This window comes from Salarias fasciatus, chromosome 3, assembly GCF_902148845.1.
Source record: "Salarias fasciatus chromosome 3, fSalaFa1.1, whole genome shotgun sequence".
Lineage (NCBI taxonomy): Eukaryota > Metazoa > Chordata > Actinopteri > Blenniiformes > Blenniidae > Salarias > Salarias fasciatus.
Window position 1 is genome coordinate 11543295 of NC_043747.1, and position 25068 is coordinate 11568362.

General features: G+C 46.2%; 1 protein-coding gene across 1 annotated transcript in view; it reads right to left on the reverse strand.

Annotated features, from left to right (window-relative positions):
* The window catches only part of LOC115382139 (zeta-sarcoglycan-like), a 41318-nt gene extending 17060 nt beyond the window's left edge, over positions 1-24258 (reverse strand). The window contains exons 1-3 of the mRNA XM_030083815.1: positions 24134-24258; positions 12499-12693; positions 4034-4135 (exon numbers count right to left, since the gene is read on the reverse strand). Of these exons, the coding sequence (XP_029939675.1) occupies positions 4034-4135; positions 12499-12693; positions 24134-24172 (336 nt within the window). The 5' untranslated portion in view covers positions 24173-24258. The remainder of the gene's footprint in view (positions 1-4033; positions 4136-12498; positions 12694-24133) is intronic.
* Between the last annotated feature and the right edge of the window lie 810 nt (positions 24259-25068).

A 25068-nucleotide genomic window follows, 5' to 3' on the forward strand; every position in this document is an offset into this window, starting at 1 on the left:
CTCGGCAACCTTACATGATGACGGCAAATAAAGCGCAGATGTTTAAAGCTCAGATCAAAAAAAAAAAAAAAAAAAAACATGCTCAGGATTCAGTGTAATCCTAAATGAGTATTTGCATAAATATATTTGAATTTTAATTATATTTGATTGTTGTGCCGGAAGCTCATTTGCATACTGAGCAGAACAAGTAAATATAATGAAGGGGGAAAAAATAATGTCACGTCTCGAGAAGGAATGACTATTGCGCCTTAATTTCCTCACTGAAATACCAATCCTCACAGGCAGGCATGAGAACATGTTCGCAGGCATACTTAATATATATATATTTTTTTTTAATATTAAAAAAAGTTGGCCGCGTTTCACTGTTAGCCAAATTAAAGTGGCTGGAGCGGAGTCTCTCTTCAAAGAAAGTTTGGTTTTCTGAGGCAGTGCTGCAGTGTGCAGTTTGAAGTGCGAGACTTTAACAAGTGGAAGGCCTAAGCCGCCTTTTCGCAGGCTGGAATTCGGCGGGTCCTGCTTCGCTATCATCTCTCCCCTGCTTATCAAATGCAAGTCAGTGAGGCTCGGAGAAGGAGAAGTTTCACTCCAATAAAGATACACCTGCATCTGCGGCTATTTATAGATCTGTCAGCCTCCCCGGAGACGATAACGAGAGCCAACAGTCTGAACAGCACAGATTTGATTTACTGTATCTGGGCACCGTCTTTTGCCTCGTACCAGATTTTAAACCCAAACGAAAGATGGTCTATTATAGAGTCATCCTTTTATTCAGGAAGCACACAAATTAATTTTAAAATAGTTTAAACTTACAGGTTTTTTAATTAATAATTTGCACCTATTGTGCATATTATAGAGAGGCAATATTTAATCTTGCAGCCTAATTTGGAGCCGGCACATCCAGACGCTGTGCTCTCGTCACATCTGACCTCCGTTGTCTCTGCCTTCCCTAATGAGGTGGAAGTAAGTGATGTTTACGAGGAAGAGGGTCACAGACTTTCAGCCTGAATTATTGGAGTGTGGATAGAGAAGAAGAGGTTTTCATCAGCAGCAGCGACTGCACATCCCAGCCTTTCTGCTGCTCGGGATCCGTCTGATGAGTGATCAGATTCTGATAACTGGATCTAAAGTCATCGATTAACCACAGATATATGGGTTGGAAAACTCCAAATATTTCTGAATAATTCTCGATCCGTAACTTTTTAAACTTTGACAGAAACTGGAACGGTCTGCCTCGTCTGCTAACATTAAATCACTCCCAAATCTAATACGACCAGTTTGTCCTTAAGCAGCAGCAGCAGACAGTAATACCCTAATGCATGAGCAAAAACAGGAGAAATTACACAAAACACCTCCAAACCATGAAAAACTCTCTCCTTTGTGCATTCATCTCAAATGTTTGTGGAAAGTCTGCAGGGAGTGGAAACAATATATCGCTACAATAAGCTGAAAATATGACTGAAGCATTTTTTTTTTTAAAGCTCTTAACCAAAACTGAGGCGCTGTCATGAATGCACAATCGAGGGATCTGGCTGTCAATAGGTATTTTTTCCGACTACATCCGAGCACGATAAATAAAACATCAACATTTATCTTCATAATGGCTGAAATACAACTTTCTTTTTTGCCCACCCTTGAGAAATTCCTGACACATTTTTTTTGCCTCCGCCGGAGAAAACAGTGCCACGCTCGCTTTTCTCGTGCCTAAAAAATTTCACCGAGTACCGTGGGCCATTGTGTTGCAATCATATGCTTGAAATTTCAAGTACTTGATAATAAGGGGAGTCTTGTGGAAGTATTTTCACGCTCGGTTTGCGGGCGCCCGCGCTCTAACGCGTTCAAGTAAAAGCTGACAGGACGGACGGACGGACGGCGTTGAAGAAGCCCCCGGGGCAAGAAAAAAAAAAATAATACAGAGAATATTCCAAACCATCCATCTGCCTGTCAGCCTTGACAGACAGCTCAGCAAGTCCGGCAGCCGTCGCCGCGTTAGTCACACGCATTAAAACAATCACGGCGCCGAGTGTCAGCCATCCAATATGCACTTGGACCCCGGAGGTGGGGTGGAGGGGGGTTGTTTTACAGCGTCCCCGTCGCTCGGCCCAGAAAAAAGTAACAGTGGAATGTAATTTTTAGGTGTTCTGAATGAGAAAGTGCAGCTGGCAGACAGTCCTGTAGTCTTCATGACAGAACTGTGGGAAAAAGGCCTGAGAGTTTGAGGGAACTGGATACACAACACCGACGCGCTATCATCTGATAGCGCTACTATTTACATACGCGGCCGCTGCGGAGACACATTAGCATTCACTGTCGGCGAAGCCTCTGCCGCCGCCGCCGCCGCTGCCGCTACTTCGCACAACTCCACCTGCTCCTGAGGGAAATATCTGGATCTTTATCGGGTAAACGCTCCTCTCCATGTTCACTCGTGAGTCAATGACTTTGTCTGCGGCTCGGCTGCCGGACAGATAATGTTTATCGGAGGCGGTTGAGTGAAACAGCCGAGCCGCCGCCGCCGCCGCCGCTGACAACTGAGCCGAGCTCTATAGCGGGAAAAGCACATGCTGCTCATCCCGAACCTCCACGTCCATCAAGTCCAACCGTTATCTCAGATTCAGGCTGGGGAAACGTATCGATTATTGTGATTCAAACTTCATGAATGGATGCACAACTGGTAATAAATATTTACAAATGTTTTGCCTCGATCGAAAGGAAAACCACATTTCACCATCATGATTCTACAACCTGCTGTTTATAGAGACTCCTCAGTTCAAAGCGACGACCAAAACAACAAAAGCTACTCCGAGTTTAACGACTCCACCTCCGGAAAACACTTGTAACTATGCTTATTTTGAGATACCTCCGGTGCTCCTACTGAGCTCAGTGATGTTTGTGGAAATGGCTTATTGATCAGTGGCGGTTATCTGACTGAGGAACAGCGCTGTGCAATGCGGTGCAAACTCCATAACCATAATCCCCGCTCGCTCAGAGCTCGACATATTTCCTCAGGTGAGAAATATTGAGTGATTCAAAGAGATTTTTTTTTTTTTTGTTCTACAAATATCTCTGGTGCCGCCAGATAAGAGGGCCGCTGCACAACACTGTCTGTAAAACAAGACAGTAAAAATGTCTGCGGGTGGTATTGCACCGGGGAGAGAAATACCGGCTTTGTTCGGCGTTCAGCTTGGGCTTGAGCTCTGGCTGTGAGGCGCTCTCCGCCGCCTGTGTTTAAATCAGCATTTAGCTCCGACCGGAACATCAAAGAGCGCAAATGGACAATTTCAAGTTGTTTTCCAATCCGGTTGTGGCAAAAATAGATGGAAATTTACATGGAACTCCAGCTTCCAGTGCCTGGAATTGATTTCGGCGCCAAGGCTAATCGCTGAGAAAGAGGATGATCCAGCCGAGCGTCTGCGGCTGGTGTAGGAGAGGGGAAATTTGGATCAACTTTGCTCTGCAACTGTGTTGGTTAATCTACTAGACATCAAAGCAAGGAGCGAGGGGAGGGCGGCGGAGCAAGCGGGGAATTTATGGCGTGGGCTTGATTGGAAAACCGGCGAGGAGACTGTGGTCCCCCACCACCCCCTTGTAATCGTCTGTAATCTCCTGTAGGTTGTATGCGGCCTTAGAGGAGCGGAGAAGCAGCCCTATTACCCATCTCCTGCCGATGGGAGGCCCTGATAGCGCGCGGCTGGAGGACGGCAGGAAATGAGGAAGCGGAGGAGGAGCGGCGCTGCGGTCGGCGGAGAGAGAAAAGAGGGCGATCGGTGCTTTTTCCAGGCACAAATATATGGCAACATCAAAGCGCCGCAAAGCCGAGGCTCAGAGGAAAGTTGGCCTTTGTTGTTAATGAATTGATCATAACTTCCACAACTGAAAAAAAAAAAAAGATCGATATCAACTTGTCAGTTGCTTGGAAGAGATCTTTCCCCCTCCTGGAGGTTTCCACGCGCGTTCAAGGCAATGAATTACTGGCGGTTCATCAGTGTCGGGGTATCGATCAACGCTCAACTTGAGCGGAGCGGAGAGAGCGGCTTACCCTCCGGGACCGGATCTCCTTCACGTAGAGAGGCAGGAGGAACTCGCCGACTCCCTCCAGGTGGATCCCGTCCTGGTTCAGCCGCAGCTTTCCCATCCCGTCCTGAAACACAAATCAGATCAGAGGGTTCAAACGGGATTACAGCCTCTCGAAGAGCGTGGAAAACCGACTCCCGCGGAGACGGAGCGAGACGGGCCGGCGGGGGCGGCGGCGGCGATGAGTGACAGGGAAGAAGTACGACATGACACGGAGGTGACGAAGCCACAGACGCCGTCAGGCTGACGGGCCGGGAGGAAAACCGAGGAGCGGGTCCGCTAATGTGGCAGCTGCAGGTCTGAACGGAGATCCGCCGCGAAGGTTCACGGATACGACAAAGGAATTAATCGGATTTATTGCTTGGCGATTTGCATGATGTGGCTCAGTGTCGGTGTGAACATTATCATAATGGATATTATTGGCGGCTGCGACAGAGCGGTGGAAGTTTCGGGGTGATTTACAGGGAGATGAAACAGCAGGAGACAAAATGGTGGATGGCATAATGGTGAAAGCGGAGCCACGTTGGAAACGGTCTGAACACATTATGGAGACTCGGCTCTATAGACAGAAGCCACTTCAACAGTTACATCTGCAGTTTCATCTGGTACTTTACAGACTCAGATTTTCACTGATTCTCTCAGCAGAACATTGAAACAAACTGATTCTCCAGAAGGTCACGCTGACAGCGATTAAGACAAAAAAATATATATAAAAAAAGTTAAAAGATCCTGACCACACCATCATTGAATTGGAATCATCTCATTTCAAATATCTCCTTTACAACCATGAGGACACAAATCACAGGAGTTTTTCAAAATAAAAGAGAATATCGTTGGAAAGCTAATTCTACTGTTAGTTTTACCTTCAGTCCATTCAGGTTTTTTTTTTAGCTGCACCATTGAGCAAGTGCAAAAGAGTCGGTTGTTTTTCAAAACTTTTAACACAGAACAGCAGAACACTGGCAAGTACGACAGCATCAACGTCCAATACTGCAATATGACTCTAAAATAACAAAGATATTGCCATGATATATTAACAGATGAATGGATAATGTTCTAAGAAATAAACTTTTTTCCTTTTTAATATCTCGTCGTTTCAAGAGATTGGTTGTTTGATTTTGCCTTAAGATTAAAAGCGCTTGGGTTGATGTTTGGGAATTCTTTATTTAATTAAAAATCAAATCATTACTTGATTCCCCCCCCCCCCCCCCCCCCCACTAATGTGTTTTTTTTCATTTTAAGCATTGCAGCTAATACAGTAGTTGTAATCTAACAACCAAATAAAGAGGAAAAAAAAAACAGGTGAAGATGCTGTTTTGAGATCTGCAGACACTGAAGTACAAACAAAAATTCAACAATGTGTGTCCGAAATGTGCTACAACTCGGTTCAGCTCTATTTTCAGTAAACAGCATCAGTTTCGTAGACCTACTGAGAGACCGGTCCTCGAAATCCGCTGAAATAGATGCAAAAGGGAAACACTTGATCCTGCCGCCGCTCTACTAAATGTGTTACTCACACTATGCTAAATTAAACCATAAACAACAGCGACTCTAAGCAGACGGTGTCTTTTTCAATTTGGCTCTGACACAGTGAAGAAACAGCATAATAAATGGAAAAGGCCAAATTCATTCACAGTCTGTCAATTCTTTCAGCTGTGCTCGTCTCTGCGCGGCTAAACATGTAATTTATGCCAATCCCATAACCCATAACAGGATGCATAACAATAGAACAGTTAGAGCAACACAAACGGGTATTTCTGCTTTACCCGAAAAAGGAAGGATGTTTGTTTTCAGAGAAAGTTTGAATGTTCTTCCTGTGCGTCTCCGGAAGGCAGAAGATTAATATCTGGTTCTCGTGAACGACGCCAATTTGTTGAACTTCTGGAAATACAGAAACTCTAATTAAAACTCTTTTCTAGCCACATGCCTCACATTGAGACCGTCGCTGGTTCGAGTCCAAGTTTCTCTGTGGCAAAAACACATTTAGATGCTGTCGAACTTGGAACTTCCCCCTCGGGAGCTCCGTGAAGCAGATTTGACATAATAACACAGCAGAATCTCTGAAATTAAATTCTTCCTAATGACGTTCTCTGTTCTAAACCAAACTTATCGAAATACTTCACAAACCCAATACGGAGTTAGAAAACTCTTTTTTGGTATGTGTGGCTAGCAACAAGGATGTCCCTGGTTCGAGTCCAAGTCTGCGGGTGCTCCTGTTTCCTTCAACAGTCCTAAAACATTGATTTGAGGTTAACTCAGGATTAATTAGTTGCACTTGTGTGTGAGTGTGATTTTCTGTTATGAATTTGCGTCTGTGACGTTTTCACCCGAATCAGCTGTTTTCAGCTCCCCTTGACTCCGAGTCGGACGAGACGGTGAACGGTGAGCACAGCTGTTACAGAGAGACTTGATATTTTTATTTTTCCCCATTTATAGATTTCTTTTAGAATCCCTCACAGGCTGGGAGCCGGAGCATAAAAACCGTACGTCTTGAGAGGAAACCACATGTATATCAACGGTCAGTATACATTCATTCAATAAGTCGTCCCACCCTCATCTTATTGTCCACAGAGGTTTAACACCATAACAGAGAATTTTCAATAACACACACACAGCTCAATGATTCTCCAGATCAATGTTAGACTTCTCGCCTCACATTTATTCAGGACCTGATTTTGACTGAAGGTGATTTCGCAGGCAACCGGACAAGGTCACGCTTCTCGGCGCCGCGGCGAGCGAAGCAGGAGTGCGAGGATGGGCACGAACAGGTGGTCCCTCCGGGGAGGAGCCGAGAGAGTCACATACCGCCGGGAGCCAAAATGGAGAGTGAGTTACGGAGGCGGAGATTGTAAATAAAAGTTCGGACTGACAGACGGCAGCGGGGAGCCGGGGCGTGGCGGCCGCGGGCGGCCAGATGCCCGCCGTGCCGGAGTGGAAATGATGAAGTGGGAGTGAGGAGTTCAGTACACCCTGCAATCACTCAGATAAGTAAGTGGGAGGCGACGGGGAAAAAAGGAGCAGCCAGACGTAAGTGGGATGAAGCCGAAAGAAAGGAAACGGCTTCCCAGAGGTGGAGGCATGTCGGCCCGCGAACAAGAGCGGCGCAGCATGGGATGTTTCAGAGGCTTCATGAGCGTCTCGCATCTCTCTCGTCACCGCAGAGCGCTACAAAGCGACAGAGGAACATTCTGATCCAGTGGAGGATGAAGGGAGAGAGATGGAGTTTCACTGAATCCTGCAGTTTCTTCAATAACTGTGTATTTTTTGATGTCTTATTACCATGTTTACCTCTTTAACCCTTAAATATATAAATATTTGTTTTGATGCGAATTTAATGTGAAAGTTTCACAGTCAAAAATGCAATATCTTCAACTGAACCGTTGTGATTTACAACTATTTTCTACTTGAAATCAGATAGTTTCACCCGTTTATGGTAATTTATGCTGTCAAATCAAGAAGCTTTCCCAGAATACAGTTCTGGCGAATCACCTTGTAGGCAAAGAAGCCGCAACCGTGACATTTTCAGCTTGTTAACTCTCAGTTTTGTATTCAAGCTTTAAGTTCCACAAAACCGGCGGTGAACGAGAACACAAGCCAACGAGGCATTCCCTCATTTCTCCGAGCAAGAAAAGGTGAAAACGGAGGTTTCTGATGAAACAGAACATTTATAAAACTGCACCACAAATCCTTGCAGTGAGTTCAGATCCACTCCAGCTTGTGGATGTAGTTTTTTAGGTACATGTTTAAAACAACGCAGGACACACTGTTTGGAAACCTCAACAACACAACAAGGAGGCGAGGCGCAGCCTGCTCGGTCCTGGGAGATTGGGGAGCGGCGGAGTGCATTTTCTGAGGCAACACCAGCAGCACTGATAAGGTCTTTTTACTCACGACACAGATAGATGGGAGGCGAAAGACCAGAGGAGCGATAGCAAATTGTCAAGAGACGCTACCCCGTCGCGGAGAGAGAGAGAGGAAGCCGCTGCCGCGAGTTTGTTGGTGACAAAATGGTAAATTGGGTGCATTGTCCCCGCAAATGTCAGAAGGAGCTCGCAGCATCTGGCCGCTGGGTTTCTGTTTGAGACGAGCGCGTCCTGTATCAGCCGGCTGCACCGCAAAGCTCTCCAAATCGGGATGAAGTCCAGATTATGTGAGGCTCAGAACAAGAGGGAGAGCCGCATATCGCTGAAATTTCAAACTAAATTATTGCAAGGAAAAAAAAAACCCAACATATTGTCAAGTTAATATTGGATGTTTTCACCTTGGGGACAAGAAAGCATTAAAGAAGTGAGACTGACGTCAATATTATAACTGGAGAGTCATAATTAAATCTTACTGCTCGGCTTTTCTTCCTAAAATTGAGTTCTGGGGATTGTTAAAGTTCATTTAAGTGCGATAAGACGACTATGTTGTAATTAGAGCTGTATAGATAAACATGAATTGAAGGAAATCAAATTGTAAAGTGTCAAAAAAGTAATGAGCAAAAAGTATCTCTAACAAAAGCAAACATTTAATGGAAAAAAACAACAATGATTAGTTTCAGCCGGTTTTATAGATATGGTAAAGTTTGACTGCAGACAGCCTGAATTAAACAGCTGCAGACAGTTATTAATAAATATGCTGGCAATGATTATGTAAATTGTCTCAAAAGTTAAATTTTGTGCTCCAATGAGTGTACGCCTGCTTGAAGGCATCTTTGAGCAGATGACATTATACTGACTTTGAGGTGAATAGTGAACAACCCCTGCAGCAGAAGATAATTAAAATAGAGTGTGATCTGTGCAATGTTTCCCACGCAGAGACGCAGTCCCGAAACTGTACAATATACTTATTTTTATACGCATAATGCAACAGAAAACTCTGAAACCTTTGCAGTGGCCTGAATCTGAATCAATAGGCGGTAGCCGGTGGTCAAATGCAATGTGCTAAAGTTAGAACAAGTACAATCTTGTTAACATTCGCAGTGCTGGTGGAGAATAAAATGACTAAACCCTTCATTTGCTGACTGGCCGCGCCTCCACTGGCAGAAATAACCTCAACCAAGCACTTCTGGTTGCTTCAAATCAGAGCCGACGGTTCCTTCTCCGCACTTCTTCCAGAACTGATTGAATCGTTATTTCCTGCTGTAAGCGGAGCTCTTCAAGCGGCCGCGACTCGGTTTGTGGAGTGGGTCGTGTTCTAATACAAATGTTTGTGGTTTGATTCCCCCATTCCTGACCTCATCTTGTGTCCTTTAGCAACAAACTGGAGCCTCAACCTGTCAACGTTGATGTGTGTGGATGATCCAGTGTAGAAGAAGTGAAGCTCCCTGAGACCTCCGCAGCTGTTTAATGCAGTACCCAAAGTTACTCCCTAAAGAAGCCATCTTTGAAAATATTTCAGAATAGTTTTATACTTTATGTATAAAGACACATTTTATCCAAACTATGCAGCCATATCCGGGGCCCGGCTGGGCTCAGTCCGAAGGGGCGAACTGGGCCAAAGCTCCGGCGGACCCACCACCCGCCGAGGGAATTGGTGGGGGCCAGGTGCAGTATGGACTGGGTGACAGCCGACGGCAGGGTGCCCAGCGACCCAATCCCCGGACACAGAGACTAGCGCTAGGGACATGGAATGTCACCTCGTTGGGGGGGAAGGAGCCTGAGCTTGTGAGGGAGGTCGAGAGGTACCGGCTAGATATAGTTGGGCTCACCTCCATACATAGCCTGGGCTCTGGAACCCAATCCCTCGAGAAGGGTTGGACTCTCCATCTCTCTGGCGTTGCCCGTGGCGAGAGGCGGTGGGCTGGTGTGGGTTTGCTTATAGCCCCACAGCTCAGCTGCCATGTGTTGGAGTTCACCTTAGTGAACGAGAGGGTCGTATCTCTGCGCCTTCGCGTCGGGGACAGGTGCTTCACTGTGGTCTCGGCTTACGGGCCGAACAGCAGTGCAGAGTACCCGGCCTTCTTGGAATCCTTGGGAGGGGTGCTGGACAGTGCTCCATCTGGGGACTCCATTGTTCTACTGGGGGACTTCAATGCCCACATGGGCTGCGACAGTAAGACCTGAAGGGGCATGATTGGGTCACACAGCCTCGCCGATCTGAACCAGAGTGGTGTTCTGTTATTGGACGTCTGTGCGAACCACAGCTTGTCCATAACGAACACCATGTTCGAGCACAGGGGTGTCCATAAGTGCACTTGGCACCAGGACACCCTCGGTCGGAGGTCGATGATCGACTTTGTTGTCGTGTCATCTGACCTCTGGCCGCGTGTTTTGGACACTCAGGGGAAGAGAGGGGCAGAGCTGTCGACCGATCACCACTTGGTGGTGAGCTGGATTTCCTTCTCCGAAACCAGACAGACTTGGCAGACCCAAACATGTTGTGTGGGGTCTGCTGGGAACGTCTGGTGGAACCCGCAGAGGCTGAGGTCTCAGAGGTGGACTCGTCCATCACCCAAGCTGAAGTCACCGAGGTGGTTGGTAAGCTCCTCGGTGGCAAGGCACCGGGGGTGGATGAGATTCGCCCTGAGTACCTTAAGTCTCTGGATATGCAGGGACTGTCTTGGTTGACACGTCTCTGTAACATTGCGTGGCGGTCGGGGACGGTGCCTCTGGATTGGCAGACCGGGGTGGTGGTTCCCCTTTTCAAAAAGGGGGACCGGAGGATGTGCTCCTACGATAGGGGGATCATACTCCTCAGCCTCCCTGGGAAAGTCTATTCCAGGGTACTGGAGAGGAGGAACAATGCGGTTTTCGTCCTGGTCGTGGAACAAGTGGATCAGTTCAATACCCTCCATAGGGTGCTCAAGGGTTCGTGGGAGTTCGCCCAACCAGTCCACATGTGTTTTGCGGACTTGGAGAAGGCGTTCGACCACGTCCCTCGTGGTGTCTTGTGGGGGGTGCTCCGGGAATATGGAGTCCGGGGCCCCTTGTTAAGGGCCGTCTGGTCTCTGTATAACCGGAGTAGGAGTCTGGTCCGCATTGCTGGCAGTAAGTCGGACCTGTTTCCGGTGCATGTTGGACTCCGGTAGGGCTACCCTTTGTCACTGGTTCTGTTCATAATCTCTATGGACAGAATTTCTAGGTGCAGCCAGGGGCCGGAGGGGGTCCGGTTTGGGGAGCACAGGATTTCATCTTTGCTTTTGCAGACGATGTGATCCTGTAGGCTCCATCGAACCCAGACCTACAGCATGCACTGGGGCGGTTCGCATCCGAGTGTGAAGCGGCAGGGATGAGGATCAGCACCTCCAAATCCGAGGCCATGGTCCTTGACTGGAAAAAGGTGGCTTGCCCTCTCCAGGTCAGTGGAGAGACTCTGGCTCATGTGGAGGAGTTATTGTATCTTGGGGTCTTTTTCACGAGGGACGGATGGAGCGTGAGACTGACAGGCGGATCGGTGCAGCGGCTGCAGTGATGCGGTCGTTGTATCGGCCCGTCGTGGTAAAGAAAGAGCTGAGCCAAAAGGCGAAGCTCTCAGTTTGCCGGTCAATCTACGTTCCCACCCTCATCTATGGTCATGAACTTTGGGTCATGATCAAAAGGACAAGATCCCGAATACAAGCGGCTGAAATGAGCTTCCTCCGTAGGGTGGCTGGGCGCTCCCTTAGAGATAGGGTGAGGAGCTCAGTCACCAGGGAGGAGCTCGGAGTAGAGCCACTACTCCTCCACATCGAGAGGGGACAGCTGAGGTGGCTCGGGCTCCTCTTTAGGATGCCTCCTGGACGCCTCCCTAGGGAGGGCATGTCCCACCGGGAGGAGACCCCGGGGAAGACCTAGGACACACTGGAGAGACTATGTCTCTTGGCTGGCCTGGGAACGCCTTGGGATCCTCCCGGAAGAGCTGGAGGAAGAGTCTGGGGACAGGGAAGTCTGGGCATCCCTGCTGAGACTGCTGCCCCCACGACCCGGTCCCGGATAAGCGGTGGAGGATGGATGGATGGACGGATGGATGGATGGATGGATGGATGCAGCCGAATTGTAAAGTGGCATAAAGTTGACTGAAGTCACACAGAAATCACTGTATTTCTTTAAATATCACCTTAAAGACTGTACAAATCATTCATTTGGAACTGCTCTAATAAAGTAGAATGTGTTACTCACTAAAAAGTACACAAAATTTATTGTTCATGTGTTTTAAAATATCACTATTCCACATGTGCAAATAGCATTTATGACATATTTGAGGCAAACACACCAATCAGGTGAAGTATTGCTAAACCAAAAGTTGCCTGATGGATATTTAAAACTACTCAACATCATTATTGTCTGCCAAGGTCAAAAAGTTACAATCAACACAGCATCATCATTAGAAATGTGCCGCCGGTTGAATTTTAGGATTTGCGTCTGCGATCAAAGGGATTTTTTTGGGGGGGGGGATTAATTTACTTGACAGCTGTTTTCGACTGGAAGTCGTCCTCCAGCGTTCCGTTACCGCGAGCCGTATACTCACCATTGAAAAATTCATGACCTTTATGATCCAGACGGTGAGGGCCAGGTTAACGATCATGGTGACCAGGAGCAGCAGCAGGAGGAAATAGAGGCATCTCTTCCTCCAGCCGTACAGCCCCACGGGGTAGGTGGCGTCGCAGCCGGGCCGCTGGAGGTGAAGCGACTGGGTTCCCAGGATGAACTGCTCCTGGGTAATCTGGAAAACAAACAAACGCCGGCCACAACCTTTATGTTAGCCGGCTGTCAGGGATGTGTCCTCGCCGCACAGAGGCAATCACATATTGTAAGTGGTTATTACCTGGCAAGCGCCACTAAAGTGACTCCAGGCTGAGCTACAGCGCTGTTATTTTGCTTTTCTTTCTTTTTCTGTAGAAGAACTTCAACACAAACAACATATAATGTGAATATATAGAATTTCTTAATAAAGTAACAATGATTTTTTTTTTTTTGATTTCCAATTAATCAGAAATTGACAAATGTACATATTACTTGTTTACAACTGTTGCAGCGACATGCCGAAGACAGCAATTTAGAAATTGAACCGGCGGCAGAGTGATCAATCACAGCGCGTGCCTAAAAGACAAGGTCACTGAGAGGACTTTACTTTATGAGAGGAGAAACCAAATGAGAGTGACTCATTCTGAAAAGGTGCCCGCATTTCATTCCACCGCGAGGAAGAAGGGATCATCAGTCACCGGTCATCGATTACAAGTTAGCAATCAGTTGTGGGTATAAAGTGGTTCCAAAGTGAAAAAAAAGAAACTTTTAAATAATGTGCATTTTCTTTAATTCAATGAACAGAAATCTGCAGCCAAAATTTGGATATTAATGATCTAATCATTGAGATTAATCGAAGTTCCAGCGCAGGAAACAAGACATTTGACATATTTGCCTGCATTTCTTTTCTCCGCAGTGAAAAGTCATTTGTATTCTTTTGATAACATGTCACAGCTCTTTTTCCGATGCTAATTACTTGTTGACATTTTCTCAAACTCAATCTCGGCGCTGGGAAGAAAAGAAAAAGCCCGCCTGAGTGACAGCTTCCCGCGGCTGACCTGTTTAGCGCTCCCGTCGGGCTGAGATCCTCAGATTGTTACTGCCCATCAACTTTTTTTTTTTACGGGAAAATGTTTTCACAGGCGCCGCTCCTGGCTTTATGGAGCCGCGCTCGGTTCGCAGTGTGAAACTGACAGAGGCTCGTTGCCACAGGCAGTCAGTCCTCCGACTCAGGTAAAGGACATCTCTAAAGCGGCGCCGGTCCTGCAGGACCCGGGCTCCGCTTGCTTTAGATGCCTCCCTGCTAACTCCGGTGAATGGAGCCGTCACGCTCGTGCAGAGATTGTTGAGGATCAGCTCACAGGAATGAGTCAGGCTGATTCGTATGGGGATCGCTGCTAGATTTGTGGCTATTAAACAAACTTAAACATGCATTGTTGGCTCACTGGCGAATGGATAGATATATGGATGTGCAAATGTTGCAAAGTAGCTTGAGATCAAATGAGCTTTTTTCTCGCAGTGAAGGTGAAAGATCGACAGCGTTATTGGAAATCAGAACTTTTTCATTTGGCCTTTTTAACACAGCCCACTTCCCCTGGATTGTGTTGACATCAGATCGTTTTTCACTTCATTATTTCTGACCTGGTGGCTCAAATCAGAAGCACAAATCATTCAAATTGGTTCAAAAAAAGAAGAAGAGAAAGAGCAGAAATGCACCAATATCTTGCACTTGAGAGTACTATGAGAGGAAACCAGAGTGTCTGGAGAAAACCCACACATGCACAGGGAGAACATGTAAACTCACATCCTCCTCCAGTAGTGTTAACCTTTGCTCGGCAGACATTTCTGCTTCTAAATTTGAAATATTCCTTTGGAACAATGGACTCTGTGATAACCCAAGCTCAGTGTAGGAAATGTGAAAACAGAAACACTTCGTTAGCCAGGCTAGCTCCAGAAAGCTGCGCAATATTTATGTGTAGAAATGGTTCACAGTCTGTGTAGAATTTGCATGTTTTCTCAGACTTCTCTCTGGAATCACTCTGGTTTCCTCCCAACTACTAACTTTAGGTTTCCAGCTACACGAATGCCCCGTTGGGCTGCAGTCAATACTCTCTCTCTCTCTCTCTCTTACTTTTTTTTTTTTTTTTAACTTAGAAAGGCTCCTAATTGACCAATATGACCTTAATCGAATGTTCACACTTGTTGATTTTGGTTCAATTGAAATGAACTGTGGTGTAATTGCCGTGCTGTACCGATCCATTTGTTGACATGCTGTCATCCTTGTGTGAACCGGCCGAAACGCAAGGCTGGAGCCTTTGATTTAACTATGAATGCATCAAGCACCAAAGGGGAAACTTAAAGAGTCCAATCTATTTGTTCCTTTTCAGTTTGAGAACACAGAGTAAGCTCTCAGCAGGTAATAATGCGCCAAAATAGTTCTACAAGTGTATTGTAGCATTGTAAAGCGAGAAACACTACTGGAGAGGCGTCATGGTAGATATCAAGCATTTCCTGTCTTTATCCGATGCTTAAATTGCTCTCAACTCTGATTAGAAACATCGAGATGGAAGCAAGGATAACATTTATTTGTCGTACACACGACTCAAGAACGGTAGCGCCTCTCTACTTCGGCCACTAGGTGGCAGTGATTTAATCCATCGTCACCGATTTCTACAAGAAATTGCAGAGAAGCAGCACATTAAAGTTAAAATATGAGTTGTTGTTTTTTTGTTGTTTTTTTTTTTACTTCTGTTTCTTTTCATCTTCCAAGATAATAAACGCAGCCGTCTGGCTTCTCATCAACAGTAAACATCAAGAGGTCGAGGAAAAGTAGCAGTAAAACCTCTTCCTCTTTTCCGCTGCTGGACTGAAGCAGTTCACATCATGAACAAATTGCTGGCTGCTTTTCGTATAGCCGACACGAGTCAAGACGGATTATAAAACAAAAGATCAATTTCCTGCCAGGGAAACTGTTCTCCACTCCGAGTGTGTGTGAGTGTGTGTGTATGTGTGCGCCTGCGAGCCATGAAGAAGCCGCTACATGGGCACTCTGATGCGAGATCAGAGGAGATGATGTCTGTCAAGCGCGCCTGTCGAGGCCGCTCTCCGGCGGATCGTGACCGCCGGCTGACAGCGAGGCCTGCCGAGCTCTGAACCGCGCCGCTCCGCCGCGGCCGCCGCCGATCCCCACCGAGCCGGCCGTCCTCGCCTCTCCAGACGGCGTCCGCCTTTGCACCGAGCGCAGATAAACCGTCCGGCGATGAAGAAGACGGCGTTTTATTACGTCCAATTATGTCAGCCGGTTATTTGAAGTTCCTCGCGCTCGGGCGCCGCAGGAGTCACTCTGGGCTTATTTCACTTGTATAAAACACTTTAATTGTGACACTCACGGCTATAATTGACACACCTGTGCACCGCTCTCGACATGTAATGCATGCATAACTCCAGCCATGCCCTGTGTGATTTATTCACACTTTGCATCCCATTAGCATAAAACACTGATGGCAGGCATCATTACAGCATGTGTTTTTTTTTTCTCTCTCTCTCTTCCCCCCTGACAGGCTCTCATTATTCCTGGCAGGGTATTTACACGTGGCAAAATGAAGACTTCTCCAAGATCTAAATTAACTGACTGAGCTTTAAGCATTGCAGAAGCACAAACTGTATCCTGTACCTCTCTGGGCTTATCAGAGACACACAACATCTGCTTTAACACACACACACACACACACACACACACACACACACACACACACACACACACTCGCGACCTGTGAAGCTGTTGTGTTGTTGCAACAAATCAATATCTCTTACAAGGGTGAGCAGGTGATGAATTTTAGTCATTATGAAACCAGCACAGAGGCGCCAGAGCTGTTTTTGTGTGACTGCGTCGTCGCAGTGTATCAGGTGGTGTGTGTGTGTGTGTGTGTGTGTCGTTGTCGTTGTTGTTGTGGCACTGGAATGAAGACATAACCTTCAGACGATCCGTGAAACTCGCGGAAACACAGTCGGGAGATTTATCGCACGCAGAAGTTTTCAGATGCGGCGCCTGATTGTTTCGTTGAAGGATGTCGCATCTCGAAGGAGACAAGACTCATTCAGGTGTCAAAGGAGAGAAAAAGACACTTTTTACAACATTTGAAAGATAAAGAAATTGGCTGATTCTTAGAGGAAAGTTGGGGTTTTTTGTGACAGCACTGGTCAGAGCTGTTTTCTGTGGTTCTTTGACGTTTAAAGTGGTGGGGAAAAAAAGTCAAGATGACAAGAAATTATAATTTAGGAGGTGTCAAAATGAGGAAAAAGTCATGAAAGTGGGAAACAGCGGCATGAAAAACCTGGGAAAAGAAACTTTCGAAAATAAACCATGGTGATCGGCCTAATAATAATTAGGTGTGGGATAAAACACTCAGTTTACAAAAAAATATGCACTGTACATCTGTATTCATTGTAAGTATAATAGAAACTAATTAACACGATCAGATGATTTTAAAATGTGAAAATCATCTGGAGCTTCGGCATTCAGTCGTGAACGACAACACACTGAAAACCAGTATCATTAGGTTATTATCATCAGTTATTTTCTCTCACAGCGTTAAAAATACAATATTTCCAACGCGCTGCAGAGTCTCATTAAGTTCATTATTCCCACTGCAGAGATATTGAGCATAAATTGGTCGATAACTGATCAAACTGCTACGCTGAAGCGATGATGGGAGTCTTCCTCTTGCTTCCATCCGCTTCTTTAAATGCCTGCTCCTCTGGACGAGCGGCTCGGGTCGCCAGTGCCGGCTCGTGGCAGATGTCTCACAAACAGACGCCGCGCCTTAGCAGCGGATACAAATGACCCGCATCGCCGTCCTGGAAATGTCAGCAGTTCCAATTTAACCGGCGTTACAGCTGAGGGACAGAGGCGTGACGGGACGCAAACGCTTCAACTTTCTGCTGGTTGCTGAAGCCTCCTGCTCAACTTTCAGTGAAAACTATGGGACTGAGTTCCGTCTGCACGCTCGAGATAAATGACTTCGCGTCGCTGCACGTTTCTCGGAGTCTCTGAGGCATTTTCAACTTATGTAAACAAGCATAACCAAGAAAAAGAAGAAGGGAAAAAAAAAAAAAGTATTTAAAGCCAATCTTTTAGCCTACAGCCACGGCCCTGCTGGACAAATTCAGTCTATTTTCAATCCACTGTTGCTAAGGGAAACTTCAGCTCTTGTAATTTCTATGGCAACCCACTGTTCCCAACGCAAGCGGATCCAGTGATTTTCTTTGCAAGAGTTTTAATGCATATATTACCCCGGCGGAGCCATGCCTCCTAAAGCCCCGGTTATTCATAAAGCAAATGGAGTGGCGGCGCGGCGGCCGGGGGCTTTGTCGATCCGTCGCTTCAGCATGCCGCTCACAAACGCGGCGGACCGATGGAAATGTCCCGCCGCGACAGGTGTGAGAAACTACCCTGGCTTTTACCAAACACTGATCACAAGGCAAACTGGCGGGACGGTTTTCAAAGGGAGCAGGGACTTCGGGTTTGGCCTTTCAGCTGCGACACGCGACGCAGGTGATGAGTTCGCACTTTTAGGGAAATTTAAAAAGAAAAACAGCTTCAAGCATCGATCAGCTAAAGGTCGCTGCGTCAACAGACACCCGCAGCTCACCGTTGAGTAAAACAGATAAGCCGAGGTATTAATGTCCAAAATGTCTTGCATAGAATGAGAATAAATATGCCTTTAAACACCTTCTTTCGCCACACAGTTACATGAAAATGACAAATTACACTGCTTCTATTTAAAAAAAAAAAACCAATAACATAGAATCTCCTACGTGTGTACTGACTGGTTGAAAAGACCGCTGAGGGACTGTATTCCTTTGGGGGAATATAAACCTTCAGCCACCAAATTCAACTTGTTTTTGTCTGAAGACTCCATTTTACAGGTGTTTTACAAGACAAGTGAATCTGATATGTGGAATTTGAAAACCATCTCTGCCCTCCATCTGTTCTACTTTCTCTAAAAGTTTTGGTATTACTTCTTGGACTGGTTTGGTAAGATATCACTCCTACACACACACACACAAAAAAAAAAAATCCAGGTATTTTATTTTTGTAAGGGAATCCCAGGTGAGATGGACTTGGCTTTACTATCCTGAAAGCTTCTGAATGAGATACATAGAGATAGTTCACTTTAGAAATGATAACACTCAACCTGCTTTTGTTCAGTGATTTGAAAAATGCCAGTCAAACTGCATCGGTTATTCATATAAATAGATTTTTTTAATGGAATGTCACAAAACCAAAAGTAAGGCAAAAGTACATCAATATAAAAAAAAAAAACTTACATTTGATTGATCAGTCAGTTCAAACGATCTTCTCTTGAAAAAAATCAGCGCTCCGTGAATTAGCAGCAGTTAGCTTTTCTGAAAAATCCATTCATCTGTCTTCAACACTACTTGATCTGACCTGAAAATTTTCAGCCATGTCCTTTATTTGTCTTTTAAAAGCTTAAAAATGCATGTTTCAGACCATCTTGAACCGTGGTGGCTGATGTTTTCTCCCACATGTTTGACACTCCTGCCTTTTCCGTTTGAAGCTATTGTAGTTTTAAAATGAAACTGTCAGTAAAATAGATGGAATATATGTTTGTAACCAGCATTTATTTGTCAAAACGTGTCAAGGGAATGATGTAAAATAGCTTTTTTTTTTTTTTTGCCTCCCCTTTCAACCACCCTTTCAAAACTATACTCCATTTTCACCTTCCAATCAGAAAAATCAGAAAAATGCTTAAGAGGAAACACCTGAGAGAGGATTTCATGACCTCTGCAGCATCATTTCAATCTGCTTTTCATCTTTTAAATGTGTTCAGAACAAATTAAAGCCGCTCGGAAATGAAAAGCAATCTGTCCTTTATTGAGCCGGATACATTTATGTAATTTAACCCGAATCACTTGTTAATTAAAGCAACAGTGCTTTTATCTCGGGTTTCAAAAAAACAATGAGTTAAGCATTGATAATGTTTGCAACAACCGAATGAAGGTGTTTGCAGCTGGAAGTGTCTCATCAATGCGCAAACCTCCGGGCCTTGAAGTCTGAACAAACCCGTTTTTTTTTTTTTTTTTTTTTTTTTCTTCCGTCCTTCTCCACTCGGAATAATTGTTGGATTTAAAACGTCTTCTCATCCTGAGAGCCTGAGTGTCTGCAATCTGCACTCGACACGGCAAGTTCAGGCTGTTTAGCGGCGCCGTCCCTGATGAAACGCCGGGAATATGCTCCACGGCACTCAAGACAAATGTCAACAGATTATCGCCAACAGATGGGTCTGAAATCCACTCGGCTGGTTTACCATCCGCAACCCTGATTACACGCGGCTTTCTATTTTTAAAATCCAGACACCTACACAACCAACTTGCTCCTCTAAGGTGCAATAAGAGGAAGCTGGTATCTCTATTGATCACCCCGTGCTGGAAACATCCTCCTGGATTTGTTGCACAACCATATTCACCTGCAGCATCAATCCTGTTTAACTTTGTGCTGAGATTTGATTCTGTCACTTTCCTTTTTCTTTTTTTTTTTTTTTTGCTTTGGGGGAGAGGGCAGGGGTCCGCGGATATTCTGCTCCCGGCCTCACCGAAGTCAGCAATTACCCAGTGGCCCCCCTTCCTGCTGCCGACACTCCTCATCTTCACCAATTAGCGGAGAGGCTGGTGTTCAGCATGCTGCTTTGATCAAGCGGCGACATGCTGCAGAGGCAGCGAAACACAGCTGAGAAGCCCCCTAATGAAAGAAAATGAGATGTTATTAATGCTTGATAATGGTAATCAGCAAATCGGCGGGCGCTCTCGCCGCCGGAGTCCCGCAAGGGCCGCCTCAGCTGGAGGTAAGAAAACATTTTGAGAGGCGCTAATGACTGTGAAGCCGGTGCTCATCCGTCGCGACGCGCGATCGGGAAATGGATGGACACGATCCATCTGATGCGTAGCGCCGAAGCACCGGTTTACCGACGTCCTGCGGACTTTTCCTTTTGACCGAAAGTCTAATCAAAGAGACAGAGAAGTCAACTTGTAACCAGAAAAGTCAATTGTTATTGCTCGATTTGCAACTCGCTGCATCGACGTTACCATCTCGCGTTTTTGTTGACGTGACGGCCGCGCACGTGGCTGAAGGTGCTGCCGTCAATACTCATTCCACTTGCACCTTGAAATCCAATTTTTGTGGCTCCTTCATCTCTGGCGGAGCTACAATAACAGCAGAGTTTGTCAATGGCTTCATTTTTCTTTCTTTCTTTTTTTTGCCCTTTCCTGGAAGAATGGATAGACGGCGGCTCTGCCTTCAACTCAAAGCTACAAGGCAACTCTGATGTGGATGTGAACCGGCGGCGATCAAAGGTGGCTAATAAGTCCGGTTCCACAAAAGGCCGCGGCCGTTCGATCAGAGCGAACGCAGCCGGGCAGCGCCGGCCGTTTGAAGAGGGGCAACAGAGAGACCTTCCGGGTGAACGTTGCGCCTCGTGGCTTAGAGACGGTGGCTCTGACCCCAGGGGGTCACCGCTGGGCGTAAAACGCACATTCATCGCTCAACATGTGTCCCTGTGTGGTTTTCAGTGAACCAAATGAAAAAAATAAATATAAATAAGTTGGTTCTTTCTTCTAGTCTGATGGAAAAAAAGGTTAATTAGAGTTATTTTAGTTGGTTTGTGATTCATCCTGCAACTTGATTAACCAGGGATGGGTTAAAAAATGCAGAGAATATGCCATCTGTCGAACAGAAACATAAAGTTGGGAGTCTTGCTGTCACTGAACGCCCCCTCAACCCTTCTTTTTTTTTTTTTTTTTTTTTTTGGAAGGCATCAACTAATCCCTGCTTGTTATATTTTCACAGGTTGAATTAAGTCTCCACAGTCCTCCTTCCTGTCCTCCTTCCTGACCCCTCGAGCCAAAGCGAGAAGCAACAGTGTGAGCAGCTCATTATCTTGATGATTTCTCATGCAGCCTTAAAATTGGCTCCTCCGTTTGGCTTTTTGATAAAATAATGGAAATCCCGACTAACAATAAAACAAACTGACGGGAAAATGAGGGAGAAAATCTGTTTTGGTTTGTTGTTTTTTTTTTTTCTGGCACGCTACCGATGACCTGTGGGGCACAGTCACAGTTAGGTAATGCCATCATCTATTCAAGAAACTCAGCAGACAGCAAATGTCAAGAGTCATTATGGAAATGATATTGGATTAGCGCACGGCTGCAATGTGCAGTTTCTAAACATGCCAGCATCAGCATGCAGGTTATTCAGCATTCCGACGCATGAGGTGAAAAGAAATTACAATCTTTTCATTCATTATTTCCCGGAGAAAATCCCTGACGCAACTACCTGCACCGAAACCGAACGATGGCCGTCCGGCTTCAATATCGCTCCATCCAACTCAGCTTCACTCCAGCTAATTCCACATAATCCACATTAATGACCACCGAATGACTTTGCTTGTGCGTTTGACTGATTCAGCAGCAAACCTGATCAGTGGCAGAGGCTCGGAGTTCAATGTCCTGCCCAAGGAAACTTCAGCACACGGGCTGATGAAGCCAGGGGAAAGTGAACTGCCTCTCTTGTAATTACAAGAAGCCCCGCCCACCTCATCAGGTTGTTTTCTCGCTGATTTATTTTCCTGTGCTTCGCTGGCGCAGTGGTCGAAGATCCAATGGTGGGTTCGCCCTTCGACACCGTTGATTTTCTGATCAATGCAGACTGCATCATTTCAAGCGTGCGGCGTTGAGAAGTGTCAATAACCGTGACGACCGTTGGTTTTCCCTTTTCATGATCAAAGACTTGCTACACAAGCGTTTGCCACGAACGTTGCTGGTGTTCAGAGTGTTCACTATGGTTCCTGAAGGTTTTGTAGTGTGTGAGCCTTTTGAAGATTTAGGGTTAGGGTTTTCAAATTACTTAAATTTTCAAAAAAAAAATTACGACTTTCCTCCATGCACCACAAGAGGCAGCTCATGGACCGCACGCAGTACGCGCTCCACGGTTTGAGAGCGTATTTACCGAAGGCTGCTCCGCTGAACAGACTTGTCCTGAAGCGCGGAGCGATTTCCTGCTGGCTTGGCGCTCGCTTTGGCCGGGAACTGTCAATTTTACCCTCGGACAGTAATTAGTTGATGTCTAGACAGAAAGCTCAGTGTGAGCAGCATGTTTAGCAGAGCAGCAGAAAGCCGGGCCTGTGTGTGTGTGTGTGTGTGTGTGTTTGTGTGCGTGTGTGTGTGAAGAGGAGGCAGACCCAGAAAAAAACACTGCTTCATGGCAGCAGGCAAAGAGTTCAAACGAAACGCTCCCCAACCAGAGTGGATCGAGTGTTTCTGCTAACAGCAGGAAAAAATCAGTTTTCTGAGTTTTCAAAGTTTGGTATCGCGCTGACCCCACTCGTGACCTTTAAGTGGATCTTACTTGAGTCGGGAGTTTAGCTCCACGCGCTCGCGGCTGTGTCGCTTCCTTCCCTTGTGTGGATGGTGGCTGCGGCTGGCAGGAAGGAGGGAGCGGGCGATAAACTGCTGATGTAAACAGACACACACTTCTCCACAGTAAACTAGCTTTCCTTGTTAATCCCCAGCAAATCCTCGGGGGAGCCAAGTGGGTCCATTTTGGACAGCACCCCATTGGCGTCATTTGCATTCATCAGTTCGAACGCAGGAGGGAGGGTTATGGCGGTGGCGGTTCGAGCCAGGCTGAACGCGGCGCCATCAGCGAAAGTAATGCCACAGAGCATCCTCAGAACAAAGCCTCTGTTTTAATTAGATAAGGCAGCGGGTGCACAACTCCACAGAAAGGCGCGCTGCTCCCAGAACGCACGGGTGATTAGGCCAAAGTTGCGGACTTGTCACAGTGAGTGGAAGGAGCTGGGTCAGGCTCAGAGCCAGCTGTGAGCAGGAGCGATTTCTTGACTGATAAGTGACCCAGCCACCAGAGCCCAGAGCTCACTCTGTGTGTGTGTGTATGTGTGTGTGTAGAGGATGGACTTGACTGCACAGGCAAACAGTGGCTCTGCTGTGTGGCTCCCTGACACACAGAGCTACTCTTCTTCTTCTTAAACACTGCAGCGTGGAGAAGAGATGCACATACTGTACCCAGAGGTTACTGCCTCCCCCCTTGCTAGACCGGAATGATAATGAGAAAGCATGCAGGCAGAATATTCATAGGCTGTCACATTACTGTGATTCTTGAGGGGGAGATTGCATACAATATGAGGTGTAGTGCAAGCAGGAGACATGTAAAGAACTCCAGGTGGGCCTGCTGAGAGCTGGTCAGTTGGTATTAATCACATTCACGCCCGCAGAGCCGAGCAGACACTTTCCATTCATCTTTCATTTGCTGGGCTTTTTTTTTTTTTTTTTTTTTTTTTTAATGGGAACGATTGAAGCACCTGTTGCAGGGAGAACCCGTGAGTTTGGAGTTGCTGAATAAAACAAGGCAACACCGGGATTAATATTTCACAAACAGAAGCGCGCATCCGGCTGTGAAGCAAAAGTGGAGGCACAACTCCATCCCTGCAGCCGCGCTGCGCGCGCGTCACGTTAACAATTCCACAAAGAAAATATCAATTTCAATTAAATCATTACATATACGAGATACATTATTTAAATATTTGTATATACTATTGTCTTACCTTGAGAGTCTCCACGTCCAGAGTAGCCGACTGCTCCATCTTACAGCCTCATTTGCCTCCAGTTACATATTTCCACAAAGTTGCAACAAGCTGGAGACACGCACGAAATCCAGCTCCTGACTATACTTTTTCTTGACATTCATTAAAAGGAAAAAGAAAAAGAAAAAACAAAGAAATATATATGGTATTGACCTATCTCCCTAGCTGTTAGCAGTTCGTTCCAGTAACAGTTGAGCTCTTCAGTTCAGCGGGAGATGCTGGCGGTGCGCTCCCGGTGAAAGACGCAGGCTGAGGCTCCGCCGTGAGCCACTGAAGCGCTCTGTGCAGGTTCACCCACATCCACAACTCCTCCGACAAGCCCCACGGCAGCAGGGCACGCGCTTCCGCTCAATTCCAAAGTAAAAGGAGCATGTTAGCGGTTTGAGACGCTTCCACTTTTTAACCATCACCTAAAAAAAAGCGCCAATTAATCCGTCTTGCATACAATATTAGTTGTAGTGCAGGGATAATAATCATAATAATGCAGACAGAACTGACCTCCACGGGTGGTGGTGCAATGGGTTCGAGTCCTGTGCGTAATGCGCACGTGCGTAATGGACGTGCGCACGCTTTTTCTGGGTACCTTGATTCCTTTCCACACTCCTAAAACACGAATTTAATGCTAAACTACTATAGGAAACATAAATGCTTTAAAAAATACTTTACCTCAGTGCAATTATCTGCAGAGCATAGTGGAGAACTGAAACGCCTGTTGTTTGTAATATTTTAAGTGTCAGCTGTCTGACACATGAAAGGGGTTTTACTGATGTGACCCACATGGAGCACTTTAATCTGAAAACATAAAGGGCAAGCCAATTTCCGGTTTCTTAGTGAACTCTGGCTTACTTGACAAAAGGTGAAACACCCTTCAAGGACCGTACATCTGTGAAAAAAAT